At 43.0% G+C, this 27,493-nt stretch overlaps 1 protein-coding gene across 1 annotated transcript in view; it reads right to left on the bottom strand.

The window, feature by feature from the left end:
- The window catches only part of LOC121867814, a 57,872-nt gene extending 32,359 nt beyond the window's left edge, over positions 1-25,513 (bottom strand). The window contains exons 1-2 of the mRNA XM_042367935.1: positions 25,366-25,513; positions 16,322-16,852 (exon numbers count right to left, since the gene is read on the bottom strand). Coding sequence (XP_042223869.1) covers positions 16,322-16,393 — 72 coding nt within the window. The 5' untranslated portion in view covers positions 16,394-16,852; positions 25,366-25,513. The remainder of the gene's footprint in view (positions 1-16,321; positions 16,853-25,365) is intronic.
- Positions 25,514-27,493: the final 1,980 nt, after the last annotated feature.

Genomic DNA, 27,493 nt, shown 5'->3' with positions numbered 1-27,493 from the left:
ACTCTCCCTCTCCTTCCTTTCTCCCTACTCTTCAATTTTTTTTATATTCTCCCTCTATGTATGTTGTATACTTAGGTTAGGTTAGGTTAGGATAGGTTAGGTGATATGAATACAGTACTCCTGATAAGCCCCGCTCACTCCACCCAGTAATTACCACACTGTGTGCCTCCACTACCACACCCTATATGCACATGCTGTGGAATATTCATCTTAGTCAGTTCAGCTGTTAATTACGACTTATGTACACACAGGCTGTCCAAACTATGTACACATTCATACACACATACTGTCCAACTACATACACACACTCATACACACATACTGTCCAACCACATACACACAAGCTGTCCAACTACACTATACAATTTATCCCATAAGAGGGGCGCCGCCATACACACCTGGTCACGCTGATCACACTCTGTCTCCCCAATTACCTGTCAACACCTGGGAGCTGTTACACTGTGAAGGTCCCAACGGTGAACCAATCTCCTTAGTTAATATGTAAGAACACACTTTACTGGTTAAATTACGCTATATTACACGAATAACATCCATAAATAACATGAAATAATTATACAGAGATTCTACCTTAATTAGATACTTTCACTTTGCAAATAGCAGGAGGTGACATGAAGGTAGAGAAGCCTCCCCCACACACACACACTTGACGCTCCCCTGACGCCCCTGACCTCCTGACCCCCCACACGCACTTCTGACGCCCCCCCTGAAGCCCCCCCCCTGACCTCCCATCTCATAATTTTGACGCCTGATCTCCCATCTCTACACACACTCTGACGCCCACCTGACGCCTCTGACCTCCTGACCACCTCCCCACACGCACTCTGACGCCCCCTGACGCCCCCTGGACCTCCTGACCAACCCCCCACAGACTTGTATCCTAACGGTATTGGTGTGACTTTACTGTTGAATATAAACCGAGGTTATATATAGTCTCAGTGATATAAACACCACAAACATGGAGAGGGCAACTGGAGGGACACGAACACCGCTGTATAGCACCTGAAACTATGAGAGAGAGAGAGAGAGAGAGAATATACAAGGATCGGTACATTCATATCATTATTAAATCTACAATCTCAATTACCCACACTTTAGCACGACACGTTTGGAGGTGAAAAACGCTCCAATAATGGCCCTGAAAACGTTTATATACTCCAACAAAGATCATTTATATATTCATCCCCATAATTTACTCTCATATCTAAGTTAGGTTAATTTTGTTTTGTTTTAATTTGTCACGCATACGGTTCATGGTGAGGGATTTAGGGTAAGTACTGATTTTGGTACAGTTCGTTAGTATGTGTGGGTGTTTCTAAGTTTGGGCGTTCGTAACTCGGGACTCAAGTATGGTTTGTAAGTCGGGCGTTCGTAACTCGGGACTCTAGTATGGTTTGTAAGTCGGGCCTTCGTAACTCGGGACTCTAGCATTGTTTGTAAGTCGGGCGTTTGTAACTCGGGACTCTAGTATGGTTTGTAAGTCGGGCGTTCGTAACTCGGGACTCTAGCATTGTTTGTAAGTCGGGCGTTCGTAACTCAGGGACTCTTTATTGATGAAATATAATAGTTTTATATAAGAAGTAAAGTTGATATATTTACATAGTCGTTAATGCTTACTTTGACTCCATGTGTGTGTATATTTAGGTATTATTTACTGAAGCTAAAAATTAAGATATATTTATTAGATGTAGAATTGTTGAAAAAAATCGATTATTATTTTCTGTTGTAGATAATATATATATTTTTTTTATTAAATCTGGAAGTTGAAATTTAATATAATAACCAATTTTTTTATTCTGGATATAAAATTGGATTGGAAGCACATTTTAATAATTCACAACATGATTATATTAGGGATTAACCGAATCTTCCAGTGATCCAAAAAAATTAGGTTTGTTATAAAGAAAAAAAAGTTTGTTTTCTATAGTTATCGTTAAGAATAAACTTTAAGCACAGTTTTTAATGTCTTCATCTCCCTTGCTGCTCACGTGCGAAGGGTTAATCCGCACTCCCTCTTATGAAGCGATAAAACTTTCTTTAATCTTAACCTTAATCTCTCTGGAACTTTTATTTTGTTAATAATCGTCAAACTATTTCTTTTCGAACTTTCTCTTACTTTTATTTTAACTTCTTCAAACTTTTTTTTATAATTATCTTCCAACTTTCTATAATTTTGATCTTAATTACCTTAAACTTTTTTTTAATTATCTTCGAACTTTATTATAATTTTGATCTTAATTACCTTAAACTTTTTTTAAGTCTTCACCTTCATCTTCATCAAATTTTCTATTGCTTTATTTATTCTCACAATTTATCTTTTCACTTTTATCTATTTCCTATCACAATCTATCCATCCCCTGTTTCATCCTCCCCAACCCTCTTCCCTCTTCCCACCTCCTGTCCCCCTCCCCATCCCCTGTCCCTCTACCCATCCCCTGGGTCCCCTCACTCCATCCTCCAGTCCCACCCATCCCCTGTCCCTCTCTCCCCATCCCCTGTCCCTCCTACCCATCCCCCGTCCCTCTACTCCATCTCCCTGTCCCTCTCCACTCCATCTCCTGTCCCCCCTTACCCATCTCCTGTCCCCCCACCCATCTCCTGTCCTCCCCACTTCACTCTCCCTGTCCCTCTCCCACCATCCCCTGTCCCTTCTCCCACCCCCTGTCTCTCAATTATCTTCGTTCCTTTCACTCCATCTTCCTGTCCCCTTCCCATCCCCTGTTCTCCTTCCATGCTTTTTAGGGGTGAGACTGGCTGGAGGGAGAGCGTAACCTTAGGGGGAGGGGGGAGAGGGGAAAGGGAGAGGGGAAGGGGAGAGGGGAAGGGGAGAGTGTAGTAAACAAAGGAAGTATTGTCAGCCAGCAAACCAAGAGGATCAATTTTTTCTCACTAAGGATTTTGGGGGGTTACTGTTTTTTATATTTTTCTTCTCTAAGGGGATGAGGTAGGGTGGGGGGGTAGGGGTGTGGGGTGGTGGGGGGTAGGGGTGGTGGTGGTGGTGGGGGTAGGGGTAGGTGGGGGTAGGGGTGGTGGTGGGGTAGGTGGGGGGGGTGGCTTTATTATGATGGAGTACCCACACTATCTTACTCTCTCTCTCTCTCTGTGGATAACTTGACCCATGATGGAAATTCGATAAAGTATCACCTTAGGACTTTGAAAGGATTATTATACCACTGCTTCTGTTCCTCTTCCTTCCTTCATCACATGACCTCCTTCTTCAGCAGGGGAACAAATAACTATCGGGAAAATACTCGAAAGTTTTGAAAGTAATGAAGCAAAATTAACCATTGGTCAAGTCTTAAGTTTAAATTAAAGGTTTCTAAGGTCAAAGTTTAAATCCCGTGAAGAAAAAAAAAAGTTACATTGTTATGACTTCATTAGCTAGAGCGCTCGTGATGGTTGGAATTCTTGTGAGGGAAGGAATCAGTAGGAGTTGCAAGGTCTTCATGTGTTTAGGAGCTACCTGACGAAGGCCTTACTGTTTGCTCGGATTATACCCATACTTATTGATGGTCTCAGGGAACGAGGATTTTTACTGTGTTAGTCTGATCTTTTTTTGGGGGGGGGTTTAACTTGAATATTAATCTGTTTTTATGTCTCTATTTTAGTGTCTCTTGTTCCAGTTCCCTTTCATTCGTGTTTTTTCATTCCATTTTATGTTTTTTTTCATTTTCACATGTTGTAAGTCTCTCTCTCTCTCTCTCTCTCTCTCTCTCTCTCTCTCACTTGTCCTTCTCATTCACCTTGTTTTTATTTTTAGTCGTCATTGTATTATTCTCCTATCCCTTCCTACACCCTTACCCACAACACCCCCACATCCCTACCCACACCCCCACATCCCTACCCACACCCCACATCCCTACGCACCATTAAGATCGATCGGTTGATTATAAATACACCCAGTAATTGCTCTAAATAATGTTCATAACTCCCTCCCTCCCTCTCCTTCCCTTCCTCCCATTCCTTGTTTCTCCTTCCCTCCCTTTCTCCCTCTCCCCCCACAGCCAGGATGTTAAAACTGACTTATGCGATAATTCTCGAGGGGTCAAGGGAGAGAGAGAGAGAGAGAGAGAGAGAGAGAGAACCTGGGTTATGGCTTACAGGTGTTGAGGTTATTATTAACAGAAAAGGTCAAGAGGTTACGAATAGTGATGGTTACGTCACTGGTAAAGGTGAGTGGGGTCATGCTGACGTCATTACCCCGCGTAGATACTGACGTCATTGATCCAGGAAGGAGGTAGTGACGTCACAGGTGCGAGATCGTAGGGGGTCGGGAGAGGGCGTATCGTGTCAGCCAGTAGCGTTGACCTTAATGAAAATAACGAGGTTAATTACCGAGTTAACTACCTAATTTTCCCTCCTACGTCGTCCACCATCGGTAATTAAGTCGGTCTGAGAATCTATGTCCCTTAATCATGATAATTTTAATGTTTACTAAGTTTAGGTGAGTTTTTTTTTCTCTCTTGCTGATTTTTATATCGATTTCCCGTTTTCTTTACCTTTTTCTTTGTCTGTATTTGTTGTCCTTGTTCTCTTTATAATCTCGTTTTCTTTATTCACACAAACACATAAACAAAATCACCTCTTAAAGTCGAAAACAACTAAAATCTCTGAAACTAAAAACACAATTAGTTCTTAAAATCGAAAACAAACACACCAAATCAGTTCTAAAAATCGAAAACAACTAAAATCTGTGAAAACATAAACAAAAACAGTTCTTAAAATCGAAAACAACCATCATACATCAACAAAGACAATTCTCTGTTTGTTATTGTTGTTGTTTTTAATTTGTTGTTATTATAATGAATTAAACGTGACTCAACCCACCAAGGTCACATACCACACTTATCAATAAATGTAAAATCAATAATATAATTAATCTCCTTTTAATCGTGTTAATTGGAAGGCGTTACATACACGCACACCTGTAATTTGTTAACCACACCTGTAATTTGTTAACCAAGGCCACTGAGTACGAATTTTAACTTCATTTAGACAAGAGGTAATGAACATGTTACGTTGAAGAAAAAATAACGTAATTTTAATATATTTCAGAAGACAAATTTTTAATATATTTCAGAAGACAATTTTAATATATTTCAAGAGATAATTTTAATATATTTCAGAAATCAAATTTTTAATATATTTCAGAAGACAATTTTAATATATTTCAAGAGTTAATTTTAATATATTTCAGAAGCCAAATTTTTAATATATATCACAAGACAAATTTTTAATATATTTCAGATGACAATTTTAATATATTAAAAAAACTAAATTGGAAAATATTAAAAAAAAACATAATTGTGATATATTTTTATAACTTTATTTAATTGTATATCAAAACTAATAGAAAAAATAGTTAAACTCTATAATTGTATGTGATTACAGGTATATCTATTACCTTACGCATATATTAAGAAAAAACGTTGCGTATATGAACCTGAGACGGTATATTAGAGAAGGTAATTATATAATCACTCTTAATTACCTGAATTATGGGGAATATTTCGTTTTTATCAGGTTAATTGGATTTTTTGGTCAAATGAAATGAAAGAAATTACATATGAGGATTTTGTTACCTGTCATAATAATAATAATAATAATAATCTCACCACCACCACCACCACCCCCACCGCCAACCACCACCACCAACCACCACCGTCACTACCACCACCACCACCACTAATGATGACAATTACTGGGTGCACATGACGCTGAAGTACTTGTGATATATTGAAGAAAAATAGAGAAATTACATTATAAAACAAGTGTAATGATGGGAGTTGCTGTGTTAAGGATTTATGTGTGGGTGAGTCACTGACATTCTCTCTCTCTCTCTCTTACGTCTTTCCCCTCACCCTCTCTTTCTCCTTTCACTCTATCCCCTACCTTTATCATGTATCCTTCCATTACTTTCTTTTAGCCTTTTTCCCCCCATTTTCGATTAATCTCTCCCCTCTCTAAATGCCCTTTCACATTCTCAAAGACCCTCCCTCCCTCCCTCCTCCCTTTTCGATATCCCAGTCACCACCAGACACTATCTCCGTCTTCACGCTACTTAAAGAGCTTATTGTGGCCTCCCTATCCCCTCTCCCTGCCTCTCTCTCTCACATTCTCTCCCTGCCTACTCACTCCCCCTTCCCCCTCTCACTCTTCCTCCCTCCCTTCGCCCTGTCATTCTTCCTCCCTCCCTTCGCCCTGTCATTCTCCTACCCTCCTCTTTCCATCCTTCCCCTCTTCTACCCTTTTCCCTTTTCTATTTGGAGGCATGAGAAAGACAGACAGACAGACAGACGAACCCAGGGGAGAGCAGATAAAGGGGGAGGTGGACTTAACAGAGGATCACTTGGGGGAAACCTTGGAACCCATATAAGCAGTGGTGGAAGCAAGGCTGTTTCCCGGATCGGTAGTTCCCCCTGATGGGTGAGGGGAAACGAGGGTGACTGACTGAAGAAGAGGCGGTGAAGGGTGTGATAAGGGGAGGATCTGAGGGGAGGTGAGAGAAGAATGTGAGGGGAGGTGAGAGAAGAATGTGAGGGAAGAATGTGAGGGGAGGTGAGAGAAGAATGTGAGGGGAGGTTTTGAAAGGAGAATATCAAGAGACGCTACGATAAAACAAGGAAGAGAGAGAGAGAGAGAGTAGTATGAGGTGAAGAAGATAAATAAGACTTACATAGAGAATAGGAAACATAATAACTAAATAATAACGATAATTATAGTAAAGTTTCCAATTCCCATTTTCAGTTGATTTAAATTTTTTTTATTTATTTCCTTCAATAAATATTAAAAAAAATTGGTAATTAAAAGAATAGTCAAGTAAGGAGATAAATTTAAAATAGATAAAATTATTGTTTATTTTGATATTATGAACAACTGACCGTATTATATAAAACGGACAAGATATAAGACTGACAGACAGACAGACACACACACACACACACACACACACACACACACACCTGGCTACACCGGGAGAAAAGTCCTATTGACGCTGGTGTGACGTCAGTTCTGGGTTTCAGCCAATACCCGACGATCCTACTGATGACGCAAGTGTGACGTCACGCTAGGGTAGCAGCCAATACCCGACGCTCCCGGCAGATGGAGTAGGAATGACGTCAATAATTCTAGATTCACGGAGCTACTTCAGTGAACAGTGAACACAAGAAAAGATCTATTTTTAAAGTTATATTATTAGAGTGTTTGATCACCTGTGCGTACGTAAATAACAAAGGTAAAAATAAAGAATGACGTGCGTAAGTCAGTGTGGGGATGGCGTATGTGGGGGCGTATAGCGTAAGGAGATAAATTCCTTCTCAGACAGATTCCCACACGATTACAATGCAGTTTTGATGTGTTGTTGTTGAGGTACAGAGTAATGCTATTATTATTATTGATATAAACTCCGATCTTATATTTTATTTACAATTTTAGTTATACCTTAAGTTAAAGTGAAAATATCTTGATTTTGAGAGAGAGAGGTAAAAGTGTTTCTCTATTGAAAGTACATGTGTGTGTGTGTGTGTGTGTGTGTGTGTGTGTGTGTGTGTGTTAATTAGTTCTTCATGACAGAATACAGAACAAAAAAATTACAGTTTCTTCCTTCTCCTTTCTTTCACTCCCTACTACAGCCAACACACCTGACCAACACACCTGACCAACACACCTGACCAACACACCGACCAACACAACGACCACACCTGACCAACACAACCGACCAACACAACTGACCAACACACCGACCAACACACCGACAACACTGACCAACACACCGACCAACACACCTGACCAACACATTACCGACCAACACACCTGACAACATTACCGACTTGTTCGACACAGCTGATCGACCAAACAAAATTAAAAGCAAAACAAACAAGGAAATAAAGAGATGCTATCCCCTACTATCCTTATCTCCTCCTCATCCCTCCCTCACTCCCCATCACCTCCCCCACTCCCATCACCTCCCCCACACCCATCACCTCCCCCACACCCATCACCTCCCCACTCCCACTCACCTCCCCACACCCATCACCCCCACCCCATCACCCTCCCCCCCACTCCCCATCACCCTCACCCCATAACCTCCCCCACCCCATCACCTCCCTCTCTCCCATCACCCACCCCACTCCCCACCACCTCCCCACCCCCATCACCTCCCCCACACCCATCACCTCCCCCCACTCCCCATCACCTCCCCACTCCCATCACCTCCCCCCACCCCCATCACTCTCCCTCCCCATCACCTCCCCCACTCCCCATCACCTCCCTCACCCCATCACCTCCTCTCTCCCATCACCTCCCCACCCATCACCTCCCCCCACCCCCATCACCCCCACACCCATCACCTCCCCCACTCCCATCACCTCCCTCACTCCCATCACCTCCCCCCACCCATCACCCCCTCACACCCATCACCCCCCCACCCCATCACCTCACCCATCACCCCTCTCCACCCACCCACCACCCTCCCCCACCCCATCACCCCCACACCCACCCCTCCCCCACTCCCCATCACCCCTCACCACCACCCCAATCCCCATCACCCACCCCACTCCCCATCACCTCCCCCACACCCATCACCTCCCCCACTCCCATCACCTCCCACTCCCATCACCACCTCCCCACCCATCACCTCCCCCACTCCCCATCACCCCCACTCCCATCACCTCCTCCCCACTCCCATCACCTCCTCACCCCACCTCCCTCACCCCATCACCCCTCACTCCCCATCACCCCCACCCCATCACCTCCCCCCACCCCCATCACCCTCACCCCATCACCTCCCCACCCCATCACCTCCCCCACTCCCATCACCTCCCTCACTCCCATCACCTCCCTCACTCCCCATCACACCTCCCCCATCCCCATCACCTCCCCCACTCCCATCACCTCCCCACTCCATCACCTCCCTCACCCATCACCCCCACTCCCCATCACTCCCCCACTCCCATCATCACCTCCTCACTCCCCACCACCTCACTCCCCATCACCTCCACACCCATCACCTCCCCACTCAACCTCACCCCACCACCCTCCCCACCCCACCCCACCCCACCACCCCACCCCACTCCCCACCCCATCACCCCCCCCCACCCCATCACCCCTCACACCCCATCACCTCACCCCATCACCCTCACCCCCATCACCCTCCCCCCACTCCCCATCACCTCCCACCCCATCACCTCCCTCACCCCATCACCTCCCCCACCCCATCACCTCCCCCACTCCCACCACCTCCCCACTCCCCATCACCTCCCTCACCCCATCACCTCCCACCTACATCACCCCCACACCCATCACCCCCACCCCATCACCTCCCCCACTCCCATCACCTCCCCCACCCCCATCACCCCCACACCCCACCCCACCCCACCCCCACCACCCTCCCCCACCCCACCACCCCACCACACACCCCCACCTCACATCACCCCCCACACCCATCAACTCCCCACCCATCACCCCCACACCCATCACCTCCCCACTCCCCATCACCTCCCCACTCCCATCACCTCCCCACACCCATCACCTCCCCCCACACCCATCACCTCCCCCCACCATCACCTCCCTCACTCCCATCACCTCCCTCACACCCATCACCTCCCCCACTCCCATCACCTCTCCCCACACCCATCACCCCACACCCATCACCTCCCCACACCTCATCACCTCACACCCATCACCTCCCCACACCCATCACTCCCTCACACCCATCACCTATCTCTACCTTGTTTGGGGAAGTTTATTTATGTTTGTAAGTAAATGGAGACAGAGCAGCGGGAGTCTTGGCCACATAGGAAGTTGTTATCTTAGAGGAGCCTCGTGTGGGAGATAACAGTTATCTTAGGGACGAGAACTAAAGGTGGGGGGAGAGGGGAGGGGGGTTGTTTTATTGAGGGTGGTTTTGTGTGTGTGTGTGTGTGTGTGTGTGATCGACTTGGCACTGAGGCGAACAAAACACCATGAGCTTTGGAAAGACGCTGCTGCTCTCCGCACTATACGCACACACACACACACACACACACACGCACACACACACACACACGCACACTCGCCTCTCAAGCTACTTAAGAGCTTCCTAACTCATGACGCCATCAAGAATAATTCCCTCATTTTTTATCGTTGGTTGATCATTATGCTCGACTCAGTGACAATGAAGAAGAGGAAGGAAGAAGAAAAAGAAGAAGAAGAAGAAAAGAAGAGGAAGAAAGAAGAAGAAGAAGAAGATTGGGGGGTCTCTCTTGATTTAATACTCCACGGTGCACGCACACTCTGGGAGGGGAGAGGGAGGAGGGGGGAGGTTGTCAGTAGGGGAGGGTCAGGAGGAGGAACAGTTCAAGCTCCCCCCTTCTCGTCCTCCCCTCTCTCCCCTTTTCTCTCTCTTTTCCTCGCCCCAATATCTTCGTCTCCTCCCTCCCCTCCCATCCCTATTAGCCAGTTTCTAATCTTCACTATAGATTATCAATACTTAACCACGCTACTGACATATCACACTGCCTGAGTCACTGTCCATTGTCACTGCCTGAGTCACTGTCCATTTTCATTTCTCTCCTCGCTCTCCATTGTCACTGCCGAACCCTATTACTGTCTCAGCTGATACTGTCCGTCACTGCCTTCAACACTGTAACTTTCTCAGCGGTCACTGTCCATCACTGTCCACAACCATCTGTCTTCGCCCAAGTCTGTTACTGTCTCAGCTGTCACTACCCCATCACCGTCCACTGTTCTTGTCACTGTCCATAATTTTCACTGACTGATCGGTCTACTGTTCACTCGTCACTGTCTCAACTTGTCATTACGTAATATCGTCGGTGTGTGTGTGTGTGTGTGTGTGTGTGTGTGTGTGTGTGTGTGTGTGTGTGTGTGTGTTCATGTGTGGGTGTTCATCTGACTTGCACCAGCTGGAGTAACAAATGTAAAAACGCGTCACACTTTACTCTGTTCACCTGTGTCGTCCCACCAGGTGTAACAGATGTTTAACAACAACATACTACATCTTGCTCACCTGTAGCATCTGTGTTTATATTCACCTGTGTCGTCCCAACAGGTGTAACAAATGTTCAACAGCGACACACTCCACCCTCTTCACCTGCCGTGTGTGAGGGGGGTGTTCATGGCAACTGTTACGACCAGCGTTCAAAATGTGGTTTTGATCGATCATGGGAGTATGAACGGTGGGGATTAAGGATAAGTTGTTCACACAAAGCTGTTTAAAGTAGCGTTGTTCAAAGGCGTGTGTGTGTGTGTGTGTGTGGGGGAGAGAAGGTGAGGTGTTTGTCCGCGTCACTATCCACCCCAAAGGTTAAAGGTCACCTGCTCACGCATTTTCCCCTCCTCACCTGTGCTGCTTACCTGAGAGAGAAGATGAGGTAATTTATATTTGATTACCACCATAAATTTGTATTTCTCATCCTCAGTTATTATCTTAAATAAACTATACACATTTCATACAAAATTTACATACATATATACATTTCACATCTTATAATACAGGTAAATTCTTCTCACCTGTAATATTCTGATTTAAACAGTTAATAAAAAAGTAATTCATTTTATCTCTGTCTGTTTCTGTTGTTCCTTTAGGTCAGTATTTATCAAGTATTGTTGCAGTTATCCAATCGTTTTCTTTTCTATGGTGTTTCGTGGGATGCTGTGGGGTCAGTGTGTGTGTGTGGGGGAGATGGAGGGAATGTGTGGGTGTGGGAGAGAGAGAGAGAGAAAGAGAGAGAGAGAAAAAGAGAGAGAGAGAGAGAACCCTCCCTCCCCCCCAAAAAAATATTTCATTACTTACAACGTCTTACGAATTCAACTAGCATTCAGACTTGTTTACACGCCCCTGTGGGAGAGACTCTTTCCTAACTGATCGATCCGCTGAGAACTTTTTTTTCCTTACCCCCCTCCCTCTTCCCCTCCCCCTGACCTCCCTTCCCCTTCACCCCCTTCCCTCCCCCTACCACTGCTCGTTCGGCGCTGCCATTCGTACGATTACACCTGTCATTAAAACCATCAATAACCAATTCTCCCCCGTTAGTCTTTTTTGCCTGTCTCTTTCAACACCTGTTCTCTCTCTCACCTGTTGAGGAAATTGACACACAGAGGTTGAATTCTCTCAGTGTCGTGTTTTCTCTCTCTCTCTCTCTCTCTCTCTCTCTCTCTCTCTCTCTCTCTCTCTCTCTCTCTGAAGGGATTTGAAAGGTGAAGTGATTTAATCGAATAGTAATCAGAAAAGGATTATCTAGTGATGAAAATATGTGGAGTATTTTTTTTATTATTTTATATTGGATTTTCTTATACGTGTATGGTAGGATAGATTTTGTTTGTTTGTGTGTTTCTGTGTCTGTCTGTTTTTTTCTCTACCTCTCTTAATTTATCTGTTTGTTTATTACCCCCTTTCTCTCTTTCTTAATCTATCTATCTATCCAGAGAACGAAAGGAGAGAGGAGAAAGGGATCTGATGTTTACGTGTTCCCTTAGATGTTCAACAATATTTTCCATTGTCAAACCCTTCACCCTCACCCCCTTCCCCACCCATCACCCTCACCCCCTTCCCCACCCTTCACCCTCACCCCCTTCCCCACCCTTCACCCTCACCCCCTTCTCCACCCTCTTCCACACCCCCCACCCTTCCCCACCCTCTTCACCCCCCCCTCTCCCACCTTCCACCCCACCCTTCCTCTTCCACCCATCACCCTCACCCCCTTCCCCACCCTTCACCCTCACCCCCTTCCCCACCCTTCACCCTCACCCCCTTCTCCACCCTTCACCCTCAACCCCTTCCCCATTTTCCCCCTTTTGAGTCTCCGTCAAGCCGATTATCACTCAGTCCTAAAGGTGTGTTGGTGCTTTCTAGAGAGTCCAGTGTGGTGTGTGTGTGTGTGTGTGGTACTTTCTAGAGAGTCCAGTGTGGTGTGTGTGTGTGTGTGTGTGTGGTACTTTCTAGAGAGTCCAGTGTGGTGTTTTCTAAGTTGGTGTTCCCATAGACTTACTCTGTCACTTTCAAAATAATCTCTCTCCTTTGTTTTGATGTTGTGTTACTTTCTCTCTTTCTCTGTCTATCTATCTCTCTCTCTTTCTTTCCTTCATTCTTGCTTTCTCAAACGAATGTCTCAACCCTAAGCACAGCACACGCTATTCGGGACCTTCTGGCTCTCTGTATAGCACTGTCTACCCCCTCCCACACCCACCATCTCCCCAGATCTCCTTATATCACCAGTGTCCTCCCCTCCTCTCCCGTACCCTCACCCATCCCTCCCCTCACTTTCTCTCCTTCCCTCTCTCTCCCGTTTCTCCTTTCCCCTCACTCTCCCTCTCTTCCCATTACTTTCATTTCCCCTCACTCACCCTCCCCTCACCATTTCTTCCCATTATTCTTCCTTCCTTTACACTCTCCTTCCATCATCCCCTTCTATACTTTCCTCTCCCTTACTCTCTCCTCTCACTTACTCCCCCTTCTCTTCCCTCACTTACTCTCCCTTTCCATTCCCTCATTCTTTTCTCCCTCTCTTACTCTCCCTTCTCTGAGGACCTTATCTGTAGGATCTACCACCATTCCTGTCACCACCACGATCCGGGACCAACGAGATGGTCAACCTAACCACAATTACCACCACCACCATAATTACCACCACTACCACCACCATAACCACCAACAGCAGTAATTTCGTTTCTTTCGTTCTCTCTGTTATCTTGGCGGTAAATGTTTCCTTAATAAGACGGTGGACAATAAAACAGCTATTTACCAATGATGTGATGCTGTGTTTTAATGCTGTTATTGCGGTATGTCGTGCTGTTTTAATGCTGTCCTACTATCCTCTATGCTGGTCTATACTGTGTTTTAAGTTTTAACCGAAGACTCTCTGTTTTAAATCTGTGATGGTGTTTTATACTGTGTTTTAATCCTGTTTTGACCTTATCTTAAAACATGCAAGAGAAAAAAAAACACACATCCATTTTCTATGAACGATGGGGGACAGGACTAAACATTTTACAGCGGTACATAAAATAATAACAGGTTCGGGGGAATCTTGCCTAACAGCTTAATAACTACATATATAAACTTTCTATACACTCTATGTACTTGTTACGTATTATAGTACAGGTTTAGATCGTTTCTATATGTGCTATGATTGTTATAGCTCCTAAAAGATGTAATTATATGTCATTAATACTTTGCAATTAATCGGGTCACTGAAAATACCTGTACTTGGGGTGATCGATAAATTTCAGAATGAACACTGTGACTCCTGTTGTCTCGGTAGGGTTGTCAAAATCCTTCGTCCGTTTTGGCATATTTTTTCAACTCAATTTTGGGTAGATAGTTTTTTGGGGTAACTGAAGGTAATTTTTTCTTCAGATGGTCAACTAATTTTCATATAAATTTTACTTTCTTAACTAATTTAATTTATATTTGTAATAATTTTTTTCAGGCGGAGTAAATTATCCCAATCAATTTAAATTTCAGTAATAATTTCTCTTAACTTTTTACAATTTACGTTTATGATTTACATGGGTAGATAAATAGGTTCTAATCTCATTTTCGCTTTCGTTTACAATTTCAATTATCATTTGTTTACAATTTGTGTTTATAATAATGTTATATTTATAGGGTGAATTAATTACAGTATTTAAATCATAATATTGGTCCCATTTACAATTTCACTTTGAAATTTACAAACTGATTTACAACCGAATTTACAAACCAATTTATAACCTAATACAACCCTACTAACATCCTAATTTACAAGCTTATTTACAACCTATTACATCCTTATATGTTTTGCTTTCTTTTTCTGGAGTAAATAATATGTTTCTACCTTAATTTGCTTTTATAAATAAGAATAATATACATGTTAGGCTCAGTAAATGACTCAGACAAACACGAGGATGACGTCCCCGCTGGTCAGAGGTAATGTGAACTGACCCTGATCACGGAAGTCAGAGGTGGAGGTTAATCTAATTGGATTACCTGAAGATTAGCGATTATGACTTATTTCACTTTGAGATTGATCACTGTAATGTTAACTTAACCTAACCTAACGTAATTTCAGTTCACCTAAAGTTAACCTAACTAACCTAATATAATTAATCTCTAACCTAACACTAACTAAATCCACCTAACCCAATGTAATTTAACCTAACACTAATCCAACGTAACGTAACCTAACCTAACCAAACCCAGCAGGTAAGAATCCAGAACTTTAATTATCAGGTGAAATAAGCTAGGTGGGCTAATTGTCAGGTGTTTTCTTGTTTCTATGTCACCTACACAAAAAAAATTTATACACGTGGGTCGTTATTATTTATTTATCCTTTGCATGTTGAGAAAAATATCCCCAAACACGTGATATTTTCCCTTAATTATGACCTGAATAAAATAGATCAAGAAAAAAACGTCAAATTCGTATGTAATTATTTAAATATTTATGTTTATATGTAAATGTAATGGAGAATAGTTATTATTAATTATTTCATTTATTTTTTTACGTCAGAGAGAGAGAGAGAGAGAGAGAGAGAGAGAGAGAGACTTTCACAATTACTGTATACTTTACACACTGTTCCTGATGCACTGTAACACTATTCTTGGTATACACTGAAACACTATACCCTTGTACTTGATATACTGTACCACACCACTACATTTATACACTGTACCATAAGCACCACCAGTAAGGCACCATCACACTTTATCTCACACAGTTTAGTAAGACAATCAACATTTTACAGGGAAATACCGAAGTTGTTACGGTCGGAAGCTGGCTCACAGTGAGGGCCGGTCCAAGATGCTGTTACGATTACTTTAATGGTCTGCCCAATAAATATCGCTAGTATTCTACGTAGTCTGGCGTCACAAGAACTACACAACCAGTGGAAATGGCCACGACTGTGTTAGGATTAGTTTAATGGTCTTCCCTTGAAACATTGCCAGTATTTAACGGCGACAGAAGTACTTTTATTGGTCTGCACTGTAAATATCGCCAGCAGTACACAGACCGTTGTAAGTTGAAGATTGTAAAAGAACAACTTCATGGCCTGCCCTCTAATTATCGACAGTATAAGATATAAAATTTATGGCCTTAGTATCAAACATGATAGGCCTACCCTCTAACTATCGCCAGTATAAGATATAAAATTTATGGCCTCAGTATTAAACATGATAGGCCTACCCTCTAACTATCGCCAGTACTTAACATAACATTAAACAATGAATATATAAAAATCATGACCAGTATAGACACAGGTAAACAGACACTGGCGATAATTATAGGGCAGCCCCAGAGAGAGGGCGGGGGAGAATCACACTTACGATGGTGATGCCGCCGATAAGGACACAGCCCTGACGGAGGGAGAGGCAGCAGCAAGTGTTGACCTCGCACATGTTGGGGCCGTCAGGTCAAAGGTCACGTGAAGTTCATGCCTCTCTGAAGGGTCGCCCGCTGTTTAGGTGGGGTCACAGTGGCTGATGTTACAGGGTCAGGTCACATACCCTGTCTGGTAGTTGCTTCATCGTGCCAAATGAGGTCAAGGTCAAGTTAAGTCATACCCTAATTGGTAGTTTCTTGTTTATTCTATAAGAAACGTAGGTCAGCTTCCAGAGGTCATCTACGTTATACCCCAGTTAGGTTAGGTTTTTCAGGTTTGGTTAGATTAGGGTACCTCCGGAATACCTTCATTATTACACCAAAGAAGAATAAGTCCCTCCCTCCTCAAGCCAATGTCACGGGTCAAACGAGGACTTGACCCAATTTGATGAATTATAACCTGTCCGAGGTCAAGAACAGGTCATCGCAGGTCAGAGGTGAGTGCGTGTGTGTGTGTCTCGGAACGCCCTGGTCACCTGTGAGAATAAAATAAATATATTAGTTACTTGACTTGTCTTCAGAATTTAATATTGATAATGGTAATGAAATAATAATAATGAAAGACTTTTATTAAGGCTCTCTCTCTCTCTCTCATTCGTGTACATAAAAGTATAGATAATTTCCACCAATCGACAAACTTTCAGACAGAATACAACGAGAATATCCAGTTCACGTCTACAAACTGAGATACAAGTTAACTTACACGTTCTTCCACCTGTCTCCCACCCCCACCCCAATACCTCATTGAATCACCTGAAGATTAGCCCTCCTGATGCTTATTTCACCTTCAGAATAACTCCCTTAGCGCTGACCTAACTTAACCTAACCTTAACACTAACCTTACAGAACCTAAACTTAACACTAAACTAACCTAACTTAACCTTACCTAACCTCTACTGACGTCACCACTCAGGTAGGAATGCTTAGATAACTTTTACATTAATTTAAGAGATTTTTAACAAAGATTTTAAGCTACAACTATTTTTTCCTGTTTTATCTATTTTTTTTTTACGTCAAATAAGAACAGTGAAGAGATGGAACTCGTGGGATCAGGGTTGTCTGTTAAGTAAGCTTAGGTGCACCAGCAGCTCTATGTACGTGACCGTTCTCTCGGCCACTCACTGCTGCTGGAGACAAAATTGATTTACGGTGACGCAGCCTTGTGTACCGGTGGCTAGTACTTGTTTCTTTGTTGACGGTATTTATCAACACATACAGACAGACAGACAGACAGACAGAGTATAAACATGAGTGTGTGACTGTGTGTGTGTGTGTGTGTGTGTTTATGTGTGCCTGTGTTTTGGTATATGTGTTTGTATATGTTTGTGTGTTTATATATGTGTATGTGTGTATATCTATGAGTGTTTATGCGTGTGTATGTATGCATAATTTTGAACAAAATAACAAAATATTAACTCAAGGATAATCCCCAAAACATTACTCCCCCATTTAAACTTTATCCACGGACAAAATCACCATCTTTCTGTGACTCCATTTTTTCCTCTAAACTTTAACGAATAGTCGCCTAAGTTTAACAATGTCCTGCTGTCAAGTAACCCGATCACTGGTTAAAACTTTCTTCTTTCTTTCAGACTAGTTTTTTTTAAGTCTGAGCTCTGGAGGACGAACAGACAGACAGACAGACAGATACAACCATACATACAGACAGATACAACCATACATACAGACAGACAGATACAACCATACATACATACAGACAGATACAACCATACATACAGACAGACAGACACAACCATACATACAGACAGACAGACAGATACAACCATACATACAGACAGACAGATACAACCATACATACATACAGACAGATACAACCATACATACAGACAGATACAACCATACATACAGACAGACAGACAGATACAACCATACATACAGACAGACAGATACAACCATACATACAGACAGACAGACAGACAGACAGATACAACCATACATACAGACAGACAGATACAACCATACATACATACAGACAGATACAACCATACATACAGACAGACAGACACAACCATACATACAGACAGACAGACAGATACAACCATACATACAGACAGACAGATACAACCATACATACAGACAGACAGATACAACCATACATACATACAGACAGACAGATACAACCATACATACAGACAGACAGATACAACCATACATACAGATGCAGACAGATACAACCATATACAGACAGATACAACCATACATACAGACAGATGATACAAATCCATATACATACAGACAGACAGACAGGAGCAACTAGATATACAGACAGACAGACACAACTACTATACAGATACATACAGAGACAGACAGATGCACCATACATACAGACAGGTATAGATATACAACCATACATACAGACAGACAGATACAACCATTACAGAGACAGACAAATCCAGCATATACAGACAGACAGATACAAACAACCATACATAAGACAGAGATAAGCAAACTAGTATACATACAGACAGACAGATACAACCATACATACAGACAGATATGAACCATACATACAGACACAGATACAACTATACATACAGACAGAGACAGAGATAAATCCATACAGACAGACAGACAGACAGATACAACCATACATACAGAAGACAGAGCAACCATACATAAGCAGACAGAGACAACCATACATACAGACAGACAGATACAAACTATACATACAGACAGACAGACAGATATGTCCATATATACAGACAGACAGATACAACCATACATAAGCAGACAGACAGACAAGCCAAACCCATACATACAGACAGAGCAACCATATACAGACAGACAGATACAACCAAGATTACAGACAGAGACAGATAAACACAAACCATACATACAGAAGAGACACAGATACAACGCAAGTATACAGACAGACAGATACAGGATAAACTTACATATATACAGACAGACAGATAAACCATATATACAGACAGATACAACCATACATACAGACAGGAGACAGATAAGCAAAATCTATATATGACAGACAGACAGATACAACCATATACAGACAGACAGAACACACAACCATACATACATAAAGCAGAGCAGTATAGATACAACCATACATACAGACAGACAGACAGATACAACCATACATACTGACAGACAGATACAACCATACATACAGACAGATACAACCATACATACAGACAGACAGACAGATACAACCATACATACAGACAGACAGATACAACCATACATACAGACAGATACAACCATACATACAGACAGACAGATACAACCATACATACAGACAGACAGACAGATACAACCATACATACAGACAGACAGATACAACCATACATACAGACAGACAGACACAACCATACATACAGACAGACAGATACAACCATACATACAGACAGACAGATACAACCATACATACAGACAGACAGATACAACCATACAGACAGACAGATGGGCCTAACTTACCCTAACCTAACTATAACATACCATAACATAACTATACCTTAACCTTAACCAAACACTAACCTAACCTAACCTTGCTTCATCGGGTAATACTATCAACGTGTATTGATCATCGGAACACAAGGCCTGGGGAAAAAAATAAATATATATAACATGATTGGCTACGATCAGGCGAGGGCACTTAACTTCCAAGGCTACGTTTAACCTAGTGGAGAGTCCGGCCTGCATACACACACACACACACTTTGTAAGTTATAGAGTTATGACAACATTTCACCAACAACCATTAAGGTCATTGAGTGTGTAATTATGAAGGGGGGTGATATTAGTCCATCAACAATTACAAAAACAATTTGCAGGATGCAGAATTCTTTCCTTGTTGACCCCTCCCCCCCCAAAAAAGTTACAGCGGTGGTGGGTCAGAACCGGCCACATTAATTTCCGGAATCGAACCCTACAGGAATCGGATCGGAATTTCATACTAAAACATGGGCTAAATTATGCAATGTCAGGGGTTTGGTTAGGTTAGGTTAGGTTAATTTAGGTTAGTGTAGGTAAGATTAGATTAGTGTTAGGTTATAATTACCACATATTTTGACTAGTCTATTAATCTCACTAATACGTACAATATATATTCACCATAAAAACAGCAACCACTCCCCTCATAACCCCCCCCCCTCCCCTCTCTTAATACTGTACGATAGTTTAGGGAGGGATGACTTGCAGTACTCTAGGGTCTCTTTCCTGATTGGTCCCCCTCTTGCTGGACATTACTGGCGGGCGTATGGTATAACCTCTAACCTCCCCCTTTACCACTGCAATAATCTCTGGTCACCTACTATGGAAACACTCTGGGGTGGTATTATCTCATGTGCTGGGTATGATGATGTTGGGTGCTTAAAAATGGTGATTGGAGTGAGTTTATGTATTAGACAGTCAGATAGACACACGTAGGAAGGTTTTTGTATATATTAAACTTTTCTATCTGTGTGTCTGTTTGTTTGTCTGTCTAATCGTGAAGGGATTAACAGACATATTTATGTAGGTTATCGTCTGTGTTTGTCTATTATCTTCCTGTCTGTCTGTCTGTCTAATCGTGAATCGTCAGAAATATACGGGAGATATATGCCGATACGGGACGGGTAGGGTCGATCACAGAAGTTACAAGTGTAGGGAGTTACATCTAGTGCGGGAGGGGCGGTGGCAGCGTCTTTCCGCCGTGGCGCTTGTCTGCCTCGTTATGCAGTCGGGCTAACTCGAAAGTATTGACACCTTCTTGTTTGGTGCTCCTCCAAGCGTTACGGTGTGGAGTAATCGTCTCCCATGTGAGGGGGTCGATTTGGTACTTTTTCAGGTTTGTCTTAAGACTATCCTTATACCTCTTCAGTTGGCCGCCAGCATTACGTTTACTATTCGTCAGGTGGCTGTAAAGTAGCTGCTTTGGCAGTCTATTGTCGTCCATGCGGGTAACATGGCCAGTCCAGCGTAGTTGTTCATGGATAATGGTTGCCTCGATGCTCCTACAGTTGGTGTCAGCAAGAATACCACCCACACACAGCACCAATACCACACAGCACCAATAGCCACCCACAGCACCAATAACCACCCACAGCACAATAACCACCCACACACACCAATAACCACCCACACTGGCACCAATAACACCCACACACAGCACAATAGCCACCCACACACAGCGCAATAGCCACCCACAGCGCCAATAACCACCCACACACACAGCACCAATAACCACCCACACACAACAATAACCACCCACACACACAGCACAATAACCACCACACAGCACCGTAACCACCCACACACAGCACCAATAACCACCCACACACACAGCGCAATAACCACACACACAGCACCAATAGCCACCCACACACACAGCGCAATAGCCACCCACACACAGCGCAATAACCACCCACACACAGCACACCAATAATACCCACACACAGCACCAATAACCACCACACAGCACCAATAACCACCCACAGCACCAATAACCACCCACACAGCGCAATAACCACCCACAGCACCAATATTACCCACACATACCAATAACCACCACACACAGCACCAATAGCCACCACACAGCACCAATAACCACCCACACACACCAATAACCACCCACACAGCACCAATAACCACAACACACAGCACCAATAACAACCCACACAGCACCAATAACAACCCACACACAGCACCAATAACCACCCACACACAGCACCAATAACCACCCACACACAGCACCAATAACCACCCACACACAGCACCAATAACCACCCACACACAGCACCAATAACCACCCACACACAGCACCAATAACCACCCACACACAGCACCAATAACCACCCACACACAGCACCAATAACCACCCACACACAGCACCAATAACCACCCACACACAGCACCAATAACCACCCACACACAGCACCAATAACCACCCACACACAGCACCAATAACCACCCACACACAGCACCAATAACCACCCACACACAGCACCAATAACCAGAAACTAGACTTGATGCAGCGACGAATTAACCACATATGAATAGGTATTGGCTAAGGACATATGGGGCCCCAACCCTTTTAAGCCCCAACCTAACCAACCTGAGGCACCCACTATATACAGAGATAGTGAAGAAAATAGATTAAGCGAGATAGTAGGGACTAGTAACGACGTTAGTAAGAAAATAGACAAGCGAAAGCCAAATAAGTCGCCAGGTCCCGATGAGATATTTGCCAAAGTATTAAAGGGATGTAAGGAAGAGCTTAGTATGTCCTTAGCAAATTTGTTTAACATATCCTTAAAAACGGGTGTAGTACCAAAATCCTGGAGGATAGCGAATGTAATACCGATTTTCAAGAAGGGAGATAGATCACTATCCTCTAACTACCATCCAATCAGCTTAACATCAATTGTAGGCATATTACTGGGAGCAATAATTTCAAACTCTATTTGAAATCACCTGGAGAAGCATAAGTTGATCAATGATTCCCAACATGGCTTCACAAGCGGGCGTTCATGTCTAACTAATCTATTAACATTCTTTTCAGCTGTTTTCGAATTCGTGGACGAGGGGCACGACTATGATGTGGTATATCTTGACTTTAGTAAAGCCTTCGACAGAGTCCCCCACAAAAGACTAAAAAGAAAAGTGGAGGCTCATGGCATTGGAGGAGATATTCTAAAATGGATTAGTGCGTGGTAACAGGCCAGGAAACAGCGAGTGAGCATTAACGACACTAAATTCGATTGGAGTAACGTCACTCGTGGAGTACCCCAAGGCTCAGTACTAGAACCATTATTATTTATTATATACATAAACGACATAGATATCGGCGTAGACAGCAACATAAGTAAATTTGCTGATGACACTAAAATAGGGCGTGTAATTAAATCTGACGAGGACTCAGCAAAACTACACGAAGATCTAAAACAAAAATGAATAGTCTGAAAAATGGCAGATGAAATTCAATGTGGACAAATGTAAAGCACTTAGTCTAGGATATGTAAACAGAGAAACCAGATATCAGATGAACAACGATGTTATAGAGAAATCCGAATGTGAGAAAGATTTAGGTGTAATGATAAGTAGGAACCTTAAGCCAACTAAAAAAAAAATATTTGCTCGAAACAAGGCTAATAAAGTACTTGGGTTCATACAAAGGAGTGTTAGTTACAAGACTAGAGAGGTCATCCCAAAACTATATCTTGCGCTTGTGAGACCTCACTTGGATTACGCAGTTAAATTCTGGTCACCGTATTAAAGAATGGATATTGAAACCCTAGAAAGAATTCAAAGGAGAATGACAAGACTAATCCTGGTCATTAGGAACCTTGAGCACAGAGACAGGTTAAAGCATCTTAATTTGCACTCCCTCGAGAGACGTAGAGTGAGGGGCGATATGCTAGAGGTGTATAAATGGAAGTCAGGGCTAAACAAAGGGGACATAACAAAGGTACTCAAACTATCCAACCAGGAGCGAACTCGTAACAATGGTTTTAAATTAGACAAATTTAGATGTAGGCGCGAAATAGGTAAACATTGGTTTGGAAATTGAGTAGTGGGTGAATGGATCAAGTTACCAAGCATCATCATTAACTCGAATACGCTGGATAGCTTCAAGCATAGGTTGGATGGATATACCGTATGAGCGATAGGGGTTGGGTGTAAATGGGACTGCCCAGTACGGGTCAAAAGGCTCGCTGCAGTTTCCTCCATTCTTATGTTACCATGGTATACAGGACACACACACACAATCAAGAACCAGCTGAGTTACAACACTAAAGAGTACCAATACTTGCAGTACAGTATAGAAATTCAATGAACTGTATATACCCAGCTTAAGGGGAGCATTAGGTGAAGGAGTGCTCATATTTAATACACACACTAAATTACGTATATTTAACGTAAGGAGACGAAATTATGTTGGAAAGGTGATATTAGACTATCTTATTTATAATGTGTTTCTTTATTTTTTTAGGAGATTGTTAGTGGATAGTTAAATGAAGTGAGTGGCAGTTAATGACCCTGGTAGTTGGAGTACCTTAAAACTAAGACCTATAGTGGATGGTAGTTAATGATCCTGGTAGTTGAAGTAATTAATAACAAATAATATGTTTATTTTTGTTGTTGTTTTTGTTTAAATATACATTGACAGATAATAGATTCTAGTTCAACCTAACCTACACCTGACCTAACCCAACTTAACTTTTCCTGCACCTCACATAACTTAACCTAACTTATCCAAACCCTAATCTATCACTAACATAAGCTAATTTAACTTAGCTTATTCTTAACCTAACCTAACCTAACCAATTCCACTGGTTTTGTTTGTCCATTTGGGAGTGAGGGAGGTGGTGAAGGAGACGAAGAAGGTGGTAACGATGAGGGAGATGGGACGATGTTCATGGGTACCTCATTAATTATCAACAGGTGTTCAACGTGGGTTCACTGACCTCCAAGATTAATTAAAATGAGTCTTTGTCGAACACCGAGATCACTTACCTGTATTTTATTTGGTAGTACTTTATTTATTTCTGTCTGTCTGTCTATACTACTACAACTGCCCCGGAGTAATACTCTTTTGTGATTAACGAAGGGAATAATGGCACTGTCAAACTACACCAGACAGACAGACAGACACCTACACGCACACTCATTGGTGGGGACCGCTCATACAATACATAATATATATTAATATGTAGGTTAATGTCCCTCATACGCATACATACACGTACGCAGGTGTTATTCATACACACTCAGACACATACACACTCTTTCTCTCTATCATACACACACACACAAACGCGCGCCAAGACCATGTAGTTATCGTTAGCCGGCACTTGTACGCAGCTGTCACACACACACACACACATACACACACACACACACACACACACACACACGCACACACACACACACACACACACACACACACACACACACACACACATCTCTCGCTTCCACCACTTGTTCGTGACAGCGTGTTCAGCTTATAGGGGTAACACACTTCACCCACCGGAGGACACTTCAGGGTTCAGCTGGGGCGTGGTTACAGTGGTAGTAGTCCTGGCACAACCTGGGCGCTTCACGGAGGAGACGAGTGAGAGAGAGAATGACAAGAGAGAGACAGAGAGGCTGGGATGGATCGCGTCCACACTCACCGCCGTTCTGTACACGACTGAGTCTCCTGAACCACTACCTCCTCTTTCTCCCCTCGTCCCTCTCCCTCCCTCCCTCCCTCCCTCCCTCACTCCCTCACTCACTCACTCCCCCGCGCTACCCTCACACACTCTCTCTCTCTCTCTCTCACACACACGCAGATATGACCACCGCCCTCACTCTCACAACGCTCTCTTTCGCTTTTCTCTTTGTTCGTCTAAAGTTGATCGTTTTCACTTTTCGTTTGCCGATGCTCATTTTTTTTCCTCCCCTTGTTGTACCCCGACGTCCTGGGAAGTGGAATATACAAACACATATCTCCTGTCTGTTTGTCTGTCTATCTGTGAGTCTGTCTGTCTGTCTATCTGTGAGTCTGTCTGTCTATCTATCTGTGAGTCTGAGAGTTTATCAGGACGATGACTTAAGCTAGAGGTGAATCTATCGTCCTCATCAACTCTCTTTCCCTCAACTTCCTCCTCCTATGTTTTTCCGACCTCCTTCACCATCTCTCTCTCACTTCCCTCCCCCTCCCACCTCCCCCTCCCACTGTGGCACCACCTGGACAATTTACATAATGTTAAGGCTTTTATTCGCCGTATTGATCACGTATTGAAAAATTCTGGCAAATTCGACCCTCCTTCCTCCCCTCCCCTCCCCTCCTCTTCATCCCCTCCCTCCCTCCCCTCTCCTATCATAATTTATGGATCTTGTTTTATGGGGATGGGAGGTAGGGGGACATGGGGAGGGTTCATGATGATGGGGGGGAAGATGGTCCAAGAAGATAGGTAATGGGGATGAGCATCTTGCTATCCCGGGGGGTGATGGGGTTGGATGATGGGACCTGTTACCATGACAACGTTATTAAGCTATCATCGGGTTACGTCATATCCAGCAGGGGAAGGCTTATGATTGGCCGAGCCTCTGAGGGAACGTATTCGATTCCCAGGATTAACAAGGTCAAGGGTGTATATATAACCCTGGGAAAAGAACCATTTATTTCTTCATTCCCAGTATTAGATTAAAAAACCTTTATCATATTGGGGAATATATATATAGATATGAGTGTTTATTTGCTTCCTAGGATGAACAAGATGCTGAGTTCTTTTATCCTGGAAGAAAAATAGCACTAAATTTGCTTCCCAGGATGAATAAGGTGCTGAGTGTCCTTTATTCCGTAAGAAAAAAATAGCTGTATATTAACCTCCCAGGATTAGTAACGTGTGAGGTATATTAAATTAGGGAAAAAATGCTGTTAGCATAGACCTCGTAACAATGGTTTTAAATTAGATAAATTTAGATTTAGGCGTGATATAGGTAAACACTGGTTTGGAAACAGAGTAGTGGATGAATGGAACAAGTTACCAAACATCACCATTAACTCGAATACGCTGAATTGCTTCAAACATAGGTTGGATGCTCATATGAGCAATAGGGGTTGGGTGTAAACGGGACTGCCCAGTATGGGCCAATAGACCCGCTGCAGTTTCCTCCATTCTTATGTTCCTATGTTCTTATGTGTTGGTCGGGGTACAGCTGTTAACATGGACCTCACAGTGTGTTGGTCGGGGTAGAAAGATGAACATTTTACAGCTGACTCTCACAGCCATACCAACACACACTCAAAAACCAACAAGGCAATAAAACGTGACCTTTTGATCCCTGAAAACTGTAGTGTAGCGCCGCTGTAAAAAGTAGTCCTTTGGAATTGGAATTGGACCATTACACACACACACACACACACACACACACACACACACACACACACACACACACACACACACACCTTTTCATTCTGTAAACTAAATTACTCTATTTTGTGTTTCTTTAATACATAAACGTTGAAATAATATATTAAACATTATTTTTCTCGACTGTGTATTATACGAGTCTATCAGTGAACTGTGTGAGAGTCTTCCTGTGCATGTGTTCAGAGATACATACAAACACACACACATACACACACACAAACACCGGACACACAGGGA

The sequence above is a fragment of the Homarus americanus genome, unplaced genomic scaffold (assembly GCF_018991925.1).
Source record: "Homarus americanus isolate GMGI-L3 unplaced genomic scaffold, GMGI_Hamer_2.0 scaffold38395, whole genome shotgun sequence".
NCBI lineage: Eukaryota > Metazoa > Arthropoda > Malacostraca > Decapoda > Nephropidae > Homarus > Homarus americanus.
The sequence above is the reverse complement of the archived record's forward strand: the minus strand, read 5'-3'. Positions and strand labels throughout refer to the sequence as shown.